Source organism: Piliocolobus tephrosceles, chromosome 15, assembly GCF_002776525.5.
Source record: "Piliocolobus tephrosceles isolate RC106 chromosome 15, ASM277652v3, whole genome shotgun sequence".
Taxonomy (NCBI): Eukaryota; Metazoa; Chordata; class Mammalia; order Primates; family Cercopithecidae; genus Piliocolobus; species Piliocolobus tephrosceles.
This window is the reverse complement of record NC_045448.1, coordinates 43515893-43531293: the sequence shown is the minus strand read 5'-3', so window position 1 is coordinate 43531293 and position 15401 is coordinate 43515893. Positions and strand designations below refer to the sequence as shown.

Below are 15401 nucleotides of genomic sequence, written 5' to 3'. Positions count from 1 at the left end.
TACTTGGCTGAAGGTGATAGGGTCAAAAATATTCACCTGTAGTCTGCATGCAGCAAGGGAAAAACAGAATTTGCTTTAAAGAAACCACAGTTGCAAAAGTAGACAGGTTTTTTGATCTTCAGAATTTGAGGTTTTTAATAGTTATGATACGTTTACCCCATTTATATCTGACCTTTGAAATGAGCATCTCTCTTCTTATTGGAGTTGTCTTTTTTCATAGCCTGTCTAACCTTGTCCTGTTATTGCTGGATTCTGCTGGTTTCTGGAGCTCAGCTGCTGTTGATTTTATAAGGGGGAAAATTGCCTGGAAGCCATGCTTGGTGAAGAGGAAAACCCATCTCAGCGTTGCATTCCCAAACAACCATATATCATCTTGATCTTGTCTAACACAAGTTGCTATTTTAGTCCAGCAGCATAAACTAGACATATTTTACTGGTGCAGTGCAAGTTTTTTCAGGGAACTGCTTCATGACTCTTTTTAGGCCCATGGCATTTATTCAAAGAGCATTTCAAAGCTGCCAAAATGGACCCCATGCTTTACACAGATGCTTGGGGCTCCCCTGAGTCTCTCTGTGTTTAGAGTGGAGGGGTGGGGGACGGAAGGTAACTGCTTCCAGGTTCTCCAGACTTCTCAGTTCCCCTCAAACTTTGATTAAGGCTTGCATCTCAGGGACAAGAAATCAGCCTACTCACTGACACCCTCCTGCAATGTGTTCCCTGCTTCTCCCAGCTGCTTCCATGGCCACCCTCAGGGCAGGGCTGACAGTCCCATCTCTTGGCAGCTCCATGCCCGTGATAGTCATGGGTGATGCTGTTGGCTTGTACTTGTTTGTTTCATAATGTGCTTTCAGTCTTTTTCTGATTGGGTCGTAACTATCTTAAGGCAACAAAGCTTTCTCCTGTTTCTTTTGCTGATGACCTCTGTGTCCACCTCTAACCCTTCTCCAAGAGACCTATTACAGCTAGGGGTAAGCATCTGTCCTCTGTTTTTCCTAGTGTGATTATTAATAGAGCTCCCTTTTGTCCCTGAAGAATTCTTTTTTGTGAGATAAATTACCCTAAGTCAAGCAGTCATCACACGGATATTCCCAACCAAACTCATTAATTCCGCTCCCTCATTCCCAAGTCTGCTGTAGATTCTCTTATGATCTCCATCTTGAAAGATGCCCCTTGTTCACCAGCTGCCCAAGTTAAGAGGCTCTTTCCTGTGGCTTAACTCCATGTCTAAAGCAGTTGCCAAGCCCTGCCTCTGAGCGCTCAGAAGCTCTCTCAAATGTATCCTTTCCTCTCCTTCCACTGCTGCTGTGGTTTAGATTGGGGTGGGGTGGAGATGTCACAGAATCAGAATCCTGCCTGTGCCAGGCGCGTAAGTGAACCAAAGGGGGATGAGTATAAACACAGGGGCTCTCTGCCCATTCTTTGTTTTCAAACTTTTAATAGAGATTTGAGTTCAGTTTTTATTTTTTTCTCGATTCTCCAAAAGTTTAAAACAAAAAAAAGCCTAAGAGCTTTGATAAATGTCATTGATCCTCCATCTTAGTGACTAGAGTAGCAGGCAGTAGTAATAGTGGTGACAGTGATAGATTAGAGAGTGCAGTTCTCATCTCCAAGGCCAGGTCCTACTGCTCAGCTCCAGCCAGGTGACTGTTAGCCCTGCAGGAAAGTGAGCCGCTATAGCCAGATCTAATTTTTCAAAATGGAAATCAGGATGACTTTAATGTGAAATCTCCCAATTCGTAAGGGTTGATTTAAAAGTACTGCGTGGGCTAAACAAAACATCTGCAGCCACTTTTGGCCCACAGGCTATTGGTTTTGAGCTGCTGGTTTCAACCCTCACCTCCTCTTGTCTAGACTACTGCAGTAGTCTTGGGCATTCCACCCCTTCTGCTGTGACCTCCACACTGCCCCTGGCTTTCCTCTCCAAATTACAAATCTCATCACCCAAGAGCATTCTCTGAAGAAATCTTTGCCATCCGCAGAATAAAGTACACATTCCTTAATGTTGCCTTTAAGGTCTTTCTCTAACCAGACCCGACTCCTTTCTCCAGCTGTGTCTCCCACCACCCTGTGCACACCCTGGCTGTGCTCTGCTCACACAGGACCACTTGCTCTCCCCTGAATAGTACCAATATTTTAAAAAATTAATTGACTAATTTTTAGAACCATTAGACTTAAGGAAAAATTGAACTGGTAATACAGAAGGTTTCTCCTCCCCACCTGCTTCCTCCAATTTTCTCCTACTATGAATATCTTGTATTTGTGTGGTACATTTGTTACAATTAATGAAGCAGTATTTACTCATTATTATTAACTAAAGTCCATAGTTTAAGGTTCACTCTTTTGTTGGTGTTACCAATATTTTAATACCCTTAAAATGTGTTTTAATTGTTTTCACTGCTTGCATACCCTTCCCTCGATTCTGGCAAGACTGTTTTCAAGGCCACATACGCATATCACTCTTTCTGCAAAGTCTTCTCTGACTGTTTATTTTCGGAATGGGGCTGCAAGGGAGGGAGCAGACAGAACACGGAAAAGAATCAATGTTGTTATCACATCCCTAGTGCATCCTAGTAGTATATATTCTCTTCTAAATCTCTCTACAGTCCTACAAGTTAGATATTATTATAGGCCATTTACCGTGGAGAAACAGAGGTTAAGTTGCCCAAAGCCCCAAAACTGATAATTGGTTTACACCTGTCTCTGCTCGGCTCCAGAATCCGTGCTCTTCGACTTTTCTATGAGGCCAGATTCTTAGTGCTAATCTAGCCTTCTTGCCTCCACCATCAGATGAGGCATCCACTGGGATGAGGAGCACAGCGTGATTCATCTGTCTGTTCCACTCCAGACACAGAAGTCGGCACCTACGATAGCTCACCAGACCCAAGGGAATGTGTCCTAAAGGAGTGAATATAGGAAGAAGCACCAAATACTGACATCGTTTTTATTTGGCAAATGCTTGTTGAATTCCTACAGTGCATCCAGACTTATTGGAGGGGGAGGTCAAGCATAAAAAAAGAAAGTGATGACGATGCTGCCATGCAGGTTGTAAATTATGACCAGGCAGAGTCAGGAAAGCTAATGATTTTTCATGTCTCTATGACTAGAATGTAAGCTACAGGAAAGCAAGGAACTATCAGGTCTCTGCTGCAGCCCCTAGGACAGTGCCTGGTAATAAGAGTTGTTGAATAAATACTTGTTGACAGTGTTTGGATTCAGTTGCCAATTTAGGACGCCTAAAATGACACTGAACTTCTGAGTTCTCATGTGTGTTCAGTTAATCACCCTCCTTGGATCTGGTAGCTTTGGTTTCTCTGTGCTTGGTTCAGTACAGGCCTGGGCCTGACTACTTTCTTAGCCTCAGAATTCTTTGGGACCAGAACTTTAGGAAAGTGGGGAAGAAAGAGTTGCCTTGCTCTTGCCATCCTTTAAGAGCTGATGGACAAACTGCCCGTCTTGGGAGCTGCCTGGAGCTCCTCAGTCTGACCTTGATCAAATCCTAGTTTCAGAGGGCCTGGCCTTGTACCTGGACCTCATGCCAAAGGATGGTCTCATTTTTCTTGAACCCAACACACTAAATGTCTTATGAGGGTAGTTGTGTATTCAAATTTTAAAATTAATTTTCTTAAAGAAAAATATCTCAAAAACATTAACCTGTTTCATACATTTGCTTATAAAACTTTCTTTCCTTTCTCCTTTCCCTGTCTTCTCTTCTCTGTCTCCTTCCCTGCCCCATGTTTTCCTTGACTGCTCTGACCCTGGCCCTTCCACATGCTTATTTCCACCACGGTGCTTTCCAGCATACCTGTCTCTCCATTTGTCCTGTGTAAATAGATCGCTCTCCATTCCTGGTGAATAACCAGGATCACAATTGTCTGGTTTGTATCCAGTGTGACAGAATTGTAGGCTGATTTTCATAAACCAGAGCTACCAAGCGTTTCAAAAACAGTTACTGTTTTTGCCAAGTAAGGTGAGCAAATACAGGACTAAGTTTAAACATCCACCAGGAGTTATTTTTGAAGTGATTGCTTCTAAATGAGAAGCATTTGAAAATCTCACAGGTTTCTTTACAAGTAAATTCCGAAGTCATGTATTTTGCTGGTGTCTGCTGATTAATTGCAATCCTGTGACACCGTGAAAAGCCCTGGTGGTTGGTTTTGTGCAGCTGTAGAGAAAAGTAAAGCAAAGCCCAGTGACTTTGCCAGCTCTTTCAGGACAGTGGGGATTCAGGCTGAGGGAGGTATTTTTTCCCTCTGGCAGTCACCACATAAGAACAGAAGCTCCAGCCAGACCCACTGCTCCAGACTCCACGACGGGCGGTTTGGATCCCTGCGGGGGTGTGGTGAAGGCACGACATATGATCTGTTGCTTCTGAAATAACAGATCCATTATTAGAGAAAGCATTTTCAGTCTCCACATTGGGACTTGTGTTCTCTCTCCTGTACAGTTACTTCTGTTCAGAAGAAATTTATTTTGATTCTCTAAACAGAAGGTACTTGGCATGTATTTGTTGTTGGTGATTGCAGACGTCTGACCCAGTAAAACCTGCCAGCTTACCCATTTAGGGTCTGATGACTCTGGATTGATTTTATCTGGCCTTTTCTGTTTCTCATTACCCCCTTCCATATCTAACTCTCAATTGTTTCACTATTGTTAGCCCCTTGTTGATAGGAGAGAAGAGAGGAAAACGTTGAATCTGGTTACACAGAAAGAATCATTCACAGCTCTAGAGAAGGGTATAATAGGGAAAGAAAACAGATGTTATTAAAGTAGACTTTCAGAGTTCTTAGTGTGTTTAGCTGTGTTTACTTTGCTGTACCCACCTCTTCCTCTTGATTTAGATAAGGAGGCTGGAGACTGAAGGATTTCTCTTGACATGCATTTTTCTCCTTGGCACTAGCCAAGGTCAAAAGATCTCATGTATGCCCTTGTCCTTATTCTTTGTCTGCTATAGATTTGTACTCCTCACAGAGGCCTTGCGGATGTCCAGTACATGCTGAATCCAGTACATGCATACATGCATACGTGCATACACACGATTATCCTCGTATAATTGGGGCGTGTCTGCATTGCTGCGTTCACTCCTGACATCGAAGGGAAGATCTGCTAAAAAAAAAAAAAAAAAAAAAAAAAACCTAAATAGTTACAAACATCACTGCCCAGTATTTGCTAAGGCAAGAATTAGTTTGGCCTACTTCTTTAGCCAAGACTGTTCTAATGAACCCAGACATGTAAACCAGTTTAGACTCTCAAACAATTTATCTTTCTTTAAATTTAAGACTTTGACTTTAAAAGGCACATTTTGTTTTCCTGTGAGACAGCTAACATAGAGATGTTTGCATTGCTCTGCTGAAATCAATGTGTAGGTTGTTTGTAACTAATCAGCTCTTGTCGCTGATGATTGTGGGGCCACAGTCATCGGTTTTGGGGATTGTGTGAGAAACCCATAGCATGGGTATGGATTAAGGACTTGGGTTTCTCACCACTGCTACATCCTCCAAAACCAACATGCTTTTCTGCAAAGAGACTAGAGCTGCATTCTGCAGGTGTCTGTTTTCTTTGAGGGGAATATTTTAAGGAAACGTAAAAGGGAGGAACTGAGCATTTAGGAAAAATGTATTTTCATAGCAGGAATTTTTTTTTCTTTTTTGGTTTAGGTTTTTCATCTGTTGCAAGCCTACTCAGACTCCAAACACAGAACGAATTCAGACTTCCAGCACGAGCTGACTGACATCACTGTTTGTACCAAAGCCAAACTCTGGCTGGCCAAGAGGTATGTTAAAATCCCACATGAGCAAGGAGTTATCAGGGGTTAGGAATACATTTGAGAATTGCCGTTTCTAGTTGTGGGGAGTTTTAAAAGTCATTGGCATGAGTTTTCTAAACTTCTTGGAGTATTTATCCTTTTAGAACTTCGGGTTGTGGTAAAGAAAGAAAAATATTTTCTTGACAATTTTTCTAAAACTGCTAAGTGACTGAGGGGCATGTAACATGGCTTTTTATCTGCCCACCAATCAGCTTGTTTTTATTGAAACCTGCTATGTGCCCAGTCCTGTGTTAGATATTATAACAATGAAAGGCAGTAATTGACTAAATCATGTGGTACAAACTCTTAGGTGCCATGGCAACTCAGAGATTAGAGATTGCTGTAGACTTGAGCAGGCACTGAGGGACAGATAGGGGGTGAATAGCAAGAGGGGATGGAAGTTGCCATTCTTAGGTGGGAAGTAGGGTAGCTTGAATAAGCAAGGCAAAAAAGGGTAGAAACATATTTTTCATCCTTGCCATTGTTAGTTTATCCTGGAACTTAGAACATTTATTGTGTGAAAGATGAAGGAGTAAAAAGAATTTCTCATTTAATATACAGGGAGTGCTCTCTATAACGCCATGTTCAAAATCTGTGTTGCAGGACTCTGGTGGTGGTAGGATAGTGTTAGCTGCAAAGGCTCCTGTAGGTCCTCTCTAAGTTCCACCAGAGTAGCTCCAGAAGAGGCGCATGTGTTAGTGTTACCACCTTTCCTGCCATAGTGCACGCATTTGATTAAGAGTCAGTATATTGGCCAGGTGTAGTGGTTCGTGTCTGTAATCCCAGCGCTTTGGAAGGCTGAGGCAGGAGGATTGCTTGAGCCCAGGAATTCAAGAACAGCCTGGATAACATAACAAGACCCCATCTCTACAAAACAACAACAACAACAGTTAGCCAGGTATGGTGGTGCATGCCTGTAGTCCCAACTACTTGGAAGGCTAACGCAGGAGGATGGTTTGGGCCCAGGAGTTTAAGGCTCTAGTGAGCTATGATTGCACCACTGCACTCGAGCCTGGGTAACAGAGCGAGACCTTGTTTCAAAAACAAATAAATTTCTGATGCTTAGAGTTTGAGAAACAAACAAATTAAAAATATATATGGGCCGGGCGTGGTGGCTCAAGCCTGTAATCCCGGCACTTTGGGAGGCCGAGACGGGCGGATCACGAGGTCAGGAGATCGAGACCATCCTGGCTAACATGGTGAAACCCCGTCTCTACTAAAAAATACAAAAAACTAGCTGGACGAGGTGGCGGGCGCCTGTAGTCCCAGCTACTCGGGAGGCTGAGGCAGGAGAATGGCGTGAACCCGGGAGGCGGAGCTTGCAGTGAGCTGAGATCCGGCCACTGCACTCCAGCCTGGGTGACAGAGCGAGACTCCTTCTCAAAAAAAAATAAAATAAAATAAAAAAAAAAAAAGATAAATAAAGTAATATTTAAAAAAAAAATATATATATATATATAGATATATGTATTGGCTGTCTAAGGTAGAAGCCTCTCTTTTTTATTTTTCAGAAAGTATGCTTTTGGTCACCTTTGTTGGGCTCTCTACCTTCTATGGCAAGTCAAGTAATGGGCTGTGTGAGGCTCTCAAATCAATTTAATTCGACAAAGCATTGTTGAGCACAGGGTACCTGCCAGCCTTTGTGTTAAGAGATGTAGGGATACAAAAATAAAAAAGAACTAGTCCTGGCTTCAGGGACTTCCAGAAAGTGAGAAAGATATGTAAATACATAATTTTCCTCTGGTATATTAAGTGTTATTACAAATGTCTGTAGTAGGTACAGCAGTACCCCAGAAGAGGGGTGAGGGAGGGCTGACATCAAACTGGCCATCAAGAGTGAGCCAGAATTTTGCCAACTGACCAACACAGGTAGGGGAATTCCAGGCTTAGGTAATTGCATAGGCAGAGACACAGCAATATGAAATGGCACTGTAGGCTTGCAGAACCATAAGGAAGTTCGCCCTCTGGAACCTAAAGTGTAAGGTACAAGTGACAGAGAATGGGGCTGAGGAAATATGCCCAGGCCACACAGTGAAAGCTTCTGAAAGAAACCTTTTGGTGAAGGAGCCAGTGGTGGATTTCCCAGTGTGTGGATGTGTGTGTCTCAATTATTGTCTCAACATTAATAGCTTTGGATAGGGATATTGATGGAGAAATTATCTTGTGTCTGAAATGCCAGTAAAGTTATTGGGAGCCTCTCATTTTTAGTCTGTTAGTCTGTTTTTTCTCCCTTTTTATAGACAGGGTCATGCTCTGTCACTCAGGTTGGAGTGTAGTGGCGCTACCATGGCTCACTGTGGCCTTGACCTCCTGGGGGCTCAGGTGATCCTTCCACCTCAGTCCCCTGAACAGCTGGGACTACAGGCACACGCCACTATGCCCAGCTAATTTTTGTGGGGTTTTTTGGTGGAGAAGGAGTTTCAACAGGTTACCCAGGCTGGTCTCGAACTCCTGGGCTCAGGTGATCCACCTGCCTCGCCCTCCCAAAGTGTTGGGATTACAGGCGTGTGAGCCACTGCACCCAACCTGTTTTCTCCATTTTGTTTAGAGAGTAGGAGTCACTTACCCATAAAGTGTTTACCCAAGCCTAGTACCATTTGCCTTCTGTGTGGCTCTTAGCATCCCGAAGATACATACCATATCAGTACTCTTCAGCTGTTTGCCAGGTAATAGGCCACTTCTTCCTACCTGTTATTTCTGGAGATCAAGAAGTCAGGGCTGTCCAGAAATTATCCTCTGAAACCCTGCTTCTAGCCAGGACTGTCCCAAGTATCCTAACACTCCAGTTCTTAAAGTGCTGTGAGGAAGGAATTTCTGCCCCCTTATCTTGCTACTCCTTCGTGCATCTCATAGAAAGTCATTATCCACTGGCTTCCTGAGTCCATTACCTCTTGTTGAATGGGATGGAGGAGATGGAGCGGCAGGCCAGCCATTGAGTGGACCTTCATGTTGTGCGGTGCCTGAAGATGGCTGACAAAGCTGCCATCAGCTTCCTCTGCAGCTAAGGGGAAGAGAAGTCCTCCAGGCCTTTTTAAACCTGTCCTGTGGTCCCTATTGCTGTTTGCTAATTGGGCTTTCCATTCTCCTTCCCTCCACTCCCCACCCTACTTCTGATTTTTCTCCATGATTTTCCAGCTCTAGAAGACAAAGGCATGAATCACTGCAATTTACTGGGTTTCCACCTTCCTTGCCCAGAATCTAGGAAAACCACTTTTCTGTTTCCAGTACAGTCAACTCTCTATTATCCAAGTGTGAACTTTCCGCTTTGTGGGTGGTCTGTAAATGGTTCCTAACACCAGGCTTCCTTTTGCTCCCCAGCACACTTTTACAAGTGTTAATCAGGATGTGTTCAGAGCCTGGAATAGAGTTTGGAAGGAAAACATACTGCCAGACAGCACAATGCATTCCAAAGCAATGTATCAGTTTTTCTATATTATTCACGTCATTGACAGGATAACTCTGAGGTTCCTAAATAGCAAATTATAGAACTGGGTATAAGTGATGAAGCCTCAGTGTCACATGCCTGCCCTGTCCCTGAGGTCCTCTTGTTCCGAGAGTTGTCTGTTATACTAGTTAACTCCATGCTCAGAAGAACCCCCTCTGGTCCTAGCGGTCCCTTCTCAGAACAGACTCTTGTCTTTACTTTCTCACCTGCCTTTTTACATGAAGATATTACAGTGCAGAGTATTCCAAATTCAGCTACTGAAGAGGCTTTTTTATGTCCCTGGTAATTTACACATGAAAGAAGAATAAATATTCCTTTGAGCCTACTAAGGATTTTCTGTATCTTTTGAATGTAAACTATGAAAAATTAATGTTTTTGCAAAGAAAAAAAATGTTGGCTGAAATTTTAACACTGACACCCTTTTCCTTCCGTAATTTATTTGATCATTAGTCTGAGTTTGTTCAGTCTCATAAGTACAAAAATGCTAGTGAATATGTATTTGTCCTTTTGTTCTCAAAGGAGGTTTTTTAAAAAATTCATTGGTGCTATTGGATAACCAATTCAGTTTTTAAATTTTGACTCTGAAATTGAGGGCACATAAAATGAAGACTTTTGTCATATATTTGTGTTTTGACTTTGCAAGATTAATAGGGATTTATATGAGGTGATTAAGCAATAGCCATGGAGTTGTTGGGGAATTTTTGGTGATGAATGGTTAGCTGGCAACATGGCTTCAGGAAAGGACTGGGCTTCTGCTCTTGCAGGCTGCTTTTCATTCCAAGATGTCAAAGCCTTAATGAAAATCAGCTCATTAATCCTTCAAGTCCTTTCCTTCCCCTTTTCCTCCACCCCTCCCTTCTTGATCCAGTTTACTGTCTCTCTCATGGGTCTAAGGCAGTTTACTAACTACTGAAATAAAACTAAACTGACCTAGACCAGAAACGAAATGAGAATAGCCATCTAGTAGGGGTCTGCTGCTGGCCTGGAAAGGATGGCAGTGGGCATCATGAGAGAGGAATCACCCAGTCTGACACTCGTGCTAATTACAAAAACTTTTTTTTTTTAAGTTCGTCCTCCCTCCCTCCCTCCCTCCCTCCCTCCCTCCCTTCCTTCCTTCCTTCCTTCCTTCCTTCCTCCCTCCCTTCCTTCCTCCCTTCCTTCCTTCCTTCCTTCCTTCCTTCCTTCCTTGTGATGAGGTCTCGCTGTGTTGCCTGTGCTGGACTTGAACTCCTGGTCTCAAGCAGTCCTCCCACCAGAGTCTTCCAAGTGAGCTGGGATTACAGACATGAGCCCCATGCCCTGCCACCCTTGCTATTTGCAGATTCCAGCTCGGCTGTCCAAGCTAGATCACTTATTTACTTTGGCTGAGAGTTGTAATTAGTATTATATTAGGCTTAAATTTTTCAGAAGTGAATTTGGTTATCTAGTTTCTCCTTCTTTGGTTATAAAAGGAAAAAAAAATAAGTGTATATGTGTATGTTTGTATATTGCATGAATGTTTCTTTTAGTAAACTTAGTGAACTAAATGGACTAGTCAGGGCTGGGTGCGGTGGCTCATGCCTGTAACGCCAGCACTTTGGGAGGCCAAGGTGGGTGGATCACATGAGGCCAGAAGTTTGAGACCAGCCTGGCCAACATGGTGAAACCCAGTCTCTACTAAAAATACAAAAAATTAGCTGAGTGGTGGCACATGCCTGTAGTCCCAACTACTCGGGAGGCTGAGGCATGAGAATTGCTTGAACCTGGGAGGCGGAGGTTTCAGTCAACTGAGATCACACCACTGCATTCCAGCCTGCGCGACAGAAAAAGACTCTGTCTCAAGAAAACGAATGAATGAATGCATGCATGTAGTGGATGTGATAACCAGAAATAAATATGTGCCCTACTAAAATTTTTTCACTGTTTTTCTCTTCATTGTTGTGTGCTATATGCTTATCCTAGAAAATTAGTCAAGTACAAAATTTGGAAGAGAGTAAAAGTCTATTCTTACCACAATCCATAAATCACTATTATTGGTTAAGAGTTGTATGTAATTCCTTCGTCTTTTTTCCTATGCTTTTTTTAACCTTGTCAAGGTTATACTGTACATGTAAGTTATAGCTTCCTTTTTTCAGTCGACAGTATCATGAGAACATTTGTTATTATTTCAAACTCTTTATGACACAGCTGCTGTGGAAAACAGTATGATATTTCCTCAAAAAATTGAAAATAGAATTACTGTGTAATCCAACAATTCCACTTCTGAGTATATACCCAACAGACTTGGGAGTGGCGTCTCAAAGAGGTATCCATAGCAGCATTATGCACAATAGCTAAAACGTGGGAACAGCTCAGGTGTCCATTGATGAATGATGAATGGATGAACAAAATGTGGTGTATACATACACCAGAATATTACTTAGCCTGAAAAAGGAAGGAAATTCCAACATATGCCACAACATAGATAAACCTTGGAGAAATTATGCCAAGCGAAATAAGCCAGTAGCAAAAAGAGAAATACTATATAATTCTGCTAATACAGAGTACATAGGGTAGTCAAGACCTAGAGATAAAAAGGAGAATAGTGGTTGCCAGGGGCTGCAGAGAGAAGGGAATGGGGCATTGTTTAATGGGTAAAGTGTTTTAATTTTACAGGATGAAAAGGGTTCTGCAGGCTGGGTACAGTAGCTTAGAGCTGTAATCACAGCACAGCACTTTGGAAGGCCGAGGTGGGCAGATCACTTGAGGCCAGGAGTTCAAGACCAGACTGGCCAGCGTGGTGAAACACGTCTCTACTAAAAATACAAAAAATTAGCCAGGTGTGGTTGTGCACACCTGTAGTCCCAGCTGCTTGTGAGGCTGAAGCAGGAGAATCGCTTGAACCCGTGAGACGGAAACTGCAGTGAGCCTAGATCATGCCACTGCACTCCAGCCTAGGCAACAGAAGGAGACTCTGTCTCAAAAAAAAAAAAAAAAGAAAAGTTCTGGTGATTGGTTATGCAACAATATGGATGTGTTTAACACTGCTGAACTGTACACTCAAAAATGGTTCAGATGGTAAAGCTTATATTGTGTATATTTCACCACAATTTAAAACATTGTAATGGAAAATATTTAAAAGAAAATATATACCCCATCACTCATCTGAGGTTATCGTTGTCTTGACTTTTTATGATAATTATTTCTTTGCTTTTCTTCCTGGTATTACCACCTGTGCATCTCTAAAAATAAAATATTTTTGCCTATTTATGAATTAAGAAAAAAAAAAACTTTGAAAACATCATTTTTGAAGGTAGCATATTTTTGTCATCTGAATAATTAGTCATTAAGTTTACCTAACCATTGCTGGCATTCAGTTTGTTTCCCATTTTTTTAGTGTCATAGATGATGTTTCAGAAAAATCTTTGCGCATGAGTGTGTGTGTGTGTGTGTGTGTGTGTGTGTGTGTGTGTGTATGAGTGTATGTGATTGTGGGTTATTGCCTTAGGTTTGATTTCCAGAAGTGGAATAAATTGGTCAAGGAGAAGTGGAAAAAGTCTTGGTATACACTGCCAGATTGTTTTCTAAAAAAGTCCATCTGCCTACTAGCAGTGCGTGAGAGACCTCCACCAAAATTTTAAAATATAAAAAATTCATTTGAGGAAACTTTTACATTTTGAATGCTTACTCTCTGTGCCAAGCTTCGTATGAGGAGATTTGTAAATATTATTTCATTAACTCTTCTCAAAACTGCCTTAATATTAAAAAAATCTTTTCTATAGTGAAAACAACTGGGGAGCCACACCACATGTCTGACAGCCATTTTAGTTAATATTTCAGCTTGGCATGATGAGTTAACAGATAAGTCAAACAGGTATAGGTTGTTCTCCGGTTTTTACTTTCTATATTACCACACAGAAATGGCCCTGCTTTAGCATTTTGTTTTATCTTCTTTAGAAGGAGTCTTCCCCTGGGCCCTCCCTGGGGTGCTGTTCAGGCCCAGGCCTGCTGTGCACTCTCAGACAGAGGGCTCAAACTGACAGTGCATTCAGGTTGGATTGGCCATAGTTGTGTTTTGTTTGACTTGTGCAGGATTTACATTTCTTTTTTTAAATAATTTGCTGGCATTCTAAACTGAGGGAATTTCATAGTAAATCAAGATCTACAGCTTCTTTTGAAAACCTGGAAGATCTGGCACCACCAGGCTCAAATTCCCACGTGGCCACAATGGGCCAGAGCTAAGTCCCAGCCATCCTCCCTTGATGGGTATACTCTGTGCTTCTCCACGGCCCACACCCGGCCGTGTCCCTCATTAGGTTACCTGCACTCCCGTGGAAACAGGAGTTTGTGTCCCTTGCTATTGGCATTTATTAAGTAGCAGATTGGCTGATGCTAGTTCTTAATGTTCATGGCTGTGTTTTTAGAATCATCTGGAGAGATTTTTTGAGTTATCTCACTGGCCCTCAGAATTACCATTTAAACCTGATACTGTGATATTGTTAATGGTTGATTGTTGTGGAGGCTTATGGCCTCCATAAAAAAATAAAATTGGGGGCGAGGCGCAGTGGCTCACGCTTGTTACCCCAGCACTTGGGAGGCTGAGGCGGGTGGATCACTTGAGGTCAGGAGTTCGAGACCAGCCTGGCCAACATGGTGAAACCCCATCTCTACTAAAAACACAAAAATTAGCCAGGCGTGGTGGCATGCACCTGTAGTCCCAGCTACTCGGGAGGCTGAGGCAGGAGAATCGCTTGAACCTGGGAAGCGGAGGTTGCAGTGAGCCAAGATCACACCACTGCACTCCAGCCTGAACAACAGAGTGAGACTCTGTCTCCAAAAAAAAAAAAAAAATTGTTTTTTTGAGAGACAGGGTTTCATTCTATCACCCAGCCTGGAATGCAGTGGCATGGTCATGGCTCACTGCAGCCTTGAACTCCTGAGCTCAAGTGATCCTCTCACCTCAGCTCCCAAGTAGTTGAGATTATAGGCATGTGCCACTGCACCTGGCTAACTTTTTTTTTTTTTTTCGAGACGGAGTCTCACTCTGTCGCCTAGGCTGGAGTGCAGTGATGCGATCTCGGCACACTGCAAGCTCCGCCTCCCGTGTTCTTGCCATTCTCCTGCCTCAGCTTCCCAAGTAGCGGAGAGTACAGGTGCCCACCACTATGCCCAGCTAATGTTTTGTATTTTTAGTAAGACGGGGTTTCACTGCGTTAGCCAGGATGGTCTCGATCTGACCTCGTGATCCGCCCGCCTCGGCCTCCCAAAGTGCTGGGATGACAGGCGTGAGCCACCGCACCTGGCCCTTTTTTAAAAAAAAAGTAGAGACGGGGCTTGCTTTGTTGTCCAGGCTGGTTTAGAACCCCTGGCCTTGAGTGATCCTCCTGCCTTGGCCTCCCAAAGTGCTGGCATTACAGACATGAGCCGCCACACTCAGCCCAGTTTTATTAAGTTGAAGCTTAAATAGAGTAACTATCCCTGTATTACTTCATTCCACAAATACCTATTGAGCCCTGCTGTATGCCAGGCCATATCAAATACTACAACTGCATACTAAAACCACTACTTCAGTGTAAAGAGAGCAACAGAACAGAGTCTTATCAAATAGAATCCTTGACCTAGAATTTTAGAACTGGAAGGAATCACGAAGTTTATTGTATTAAAAGTCTACTCTCACCCCTGTGCACGTGGAGTACTACAGCCCACAGAGGATTGTAGGAGGTTGGAGGATTTATCCGTTTTCTCACAGTTCACCAGAATTAACATCCTACCTGACAACTACTAACATTTGTTGAGGGCTTAGCTCCCGGCACCTTATTGGGCTCTTTGTACTTGACCACACTGCCTCCATCTGTCCGGACAGTGTTTTTATGTGAGGATTTTGAATGGCAGTAATTTAAGCCTTCTCTAGAACAGTGATTCTCAGAAAGAAAATGTGCACGTGAATCACCTGGGAATCTTATTAAAATGAAGACTCTCATTCACTAGGTCTGGGTGGAGCCTGAGATCCTCCATTTTGACCAGCTCCCAGGGGACAGAGTACATACTTTGAAGAGCCAGGGTCAGAGTGCCAGGCTCTGTGATCATCCAACTCCCCCCTTCAAAATACTCCCATCCCTGAGAACATTTTTGCAATCTACTCATCTGACAAAGGGCTAATTTCCAGAATCTACAAAGAACTCAAACAAATATACA

At 42.9% G+C, this 15401-nt stretch overlaps 1 protein-coding gene across 6 annotated transcripts in view; it reads left to right on the top strand.

Moving 5' to 3' along the window:
* The window catches only part of THADA (THADA armadillo repeat containing), a 356633-nt gene that overhangs the window by 236567 nt on the left and 104665 nt on the right, over positions 1-15401 (top strand). For all 6 annotated transcript variants that reach the window (XM_023195714.1, XM_023195715.1, XM_023195711.1 and 3 more), the window contains one exon: positions 5655-5770. In XM_023195714.1, the coding sequence (XP_023051482.1) occupies positions 5655-5770 (116 nt within the window). The remainder of the gene's footprint in view (positions 1-5654; positions 5771-15401) is intronic.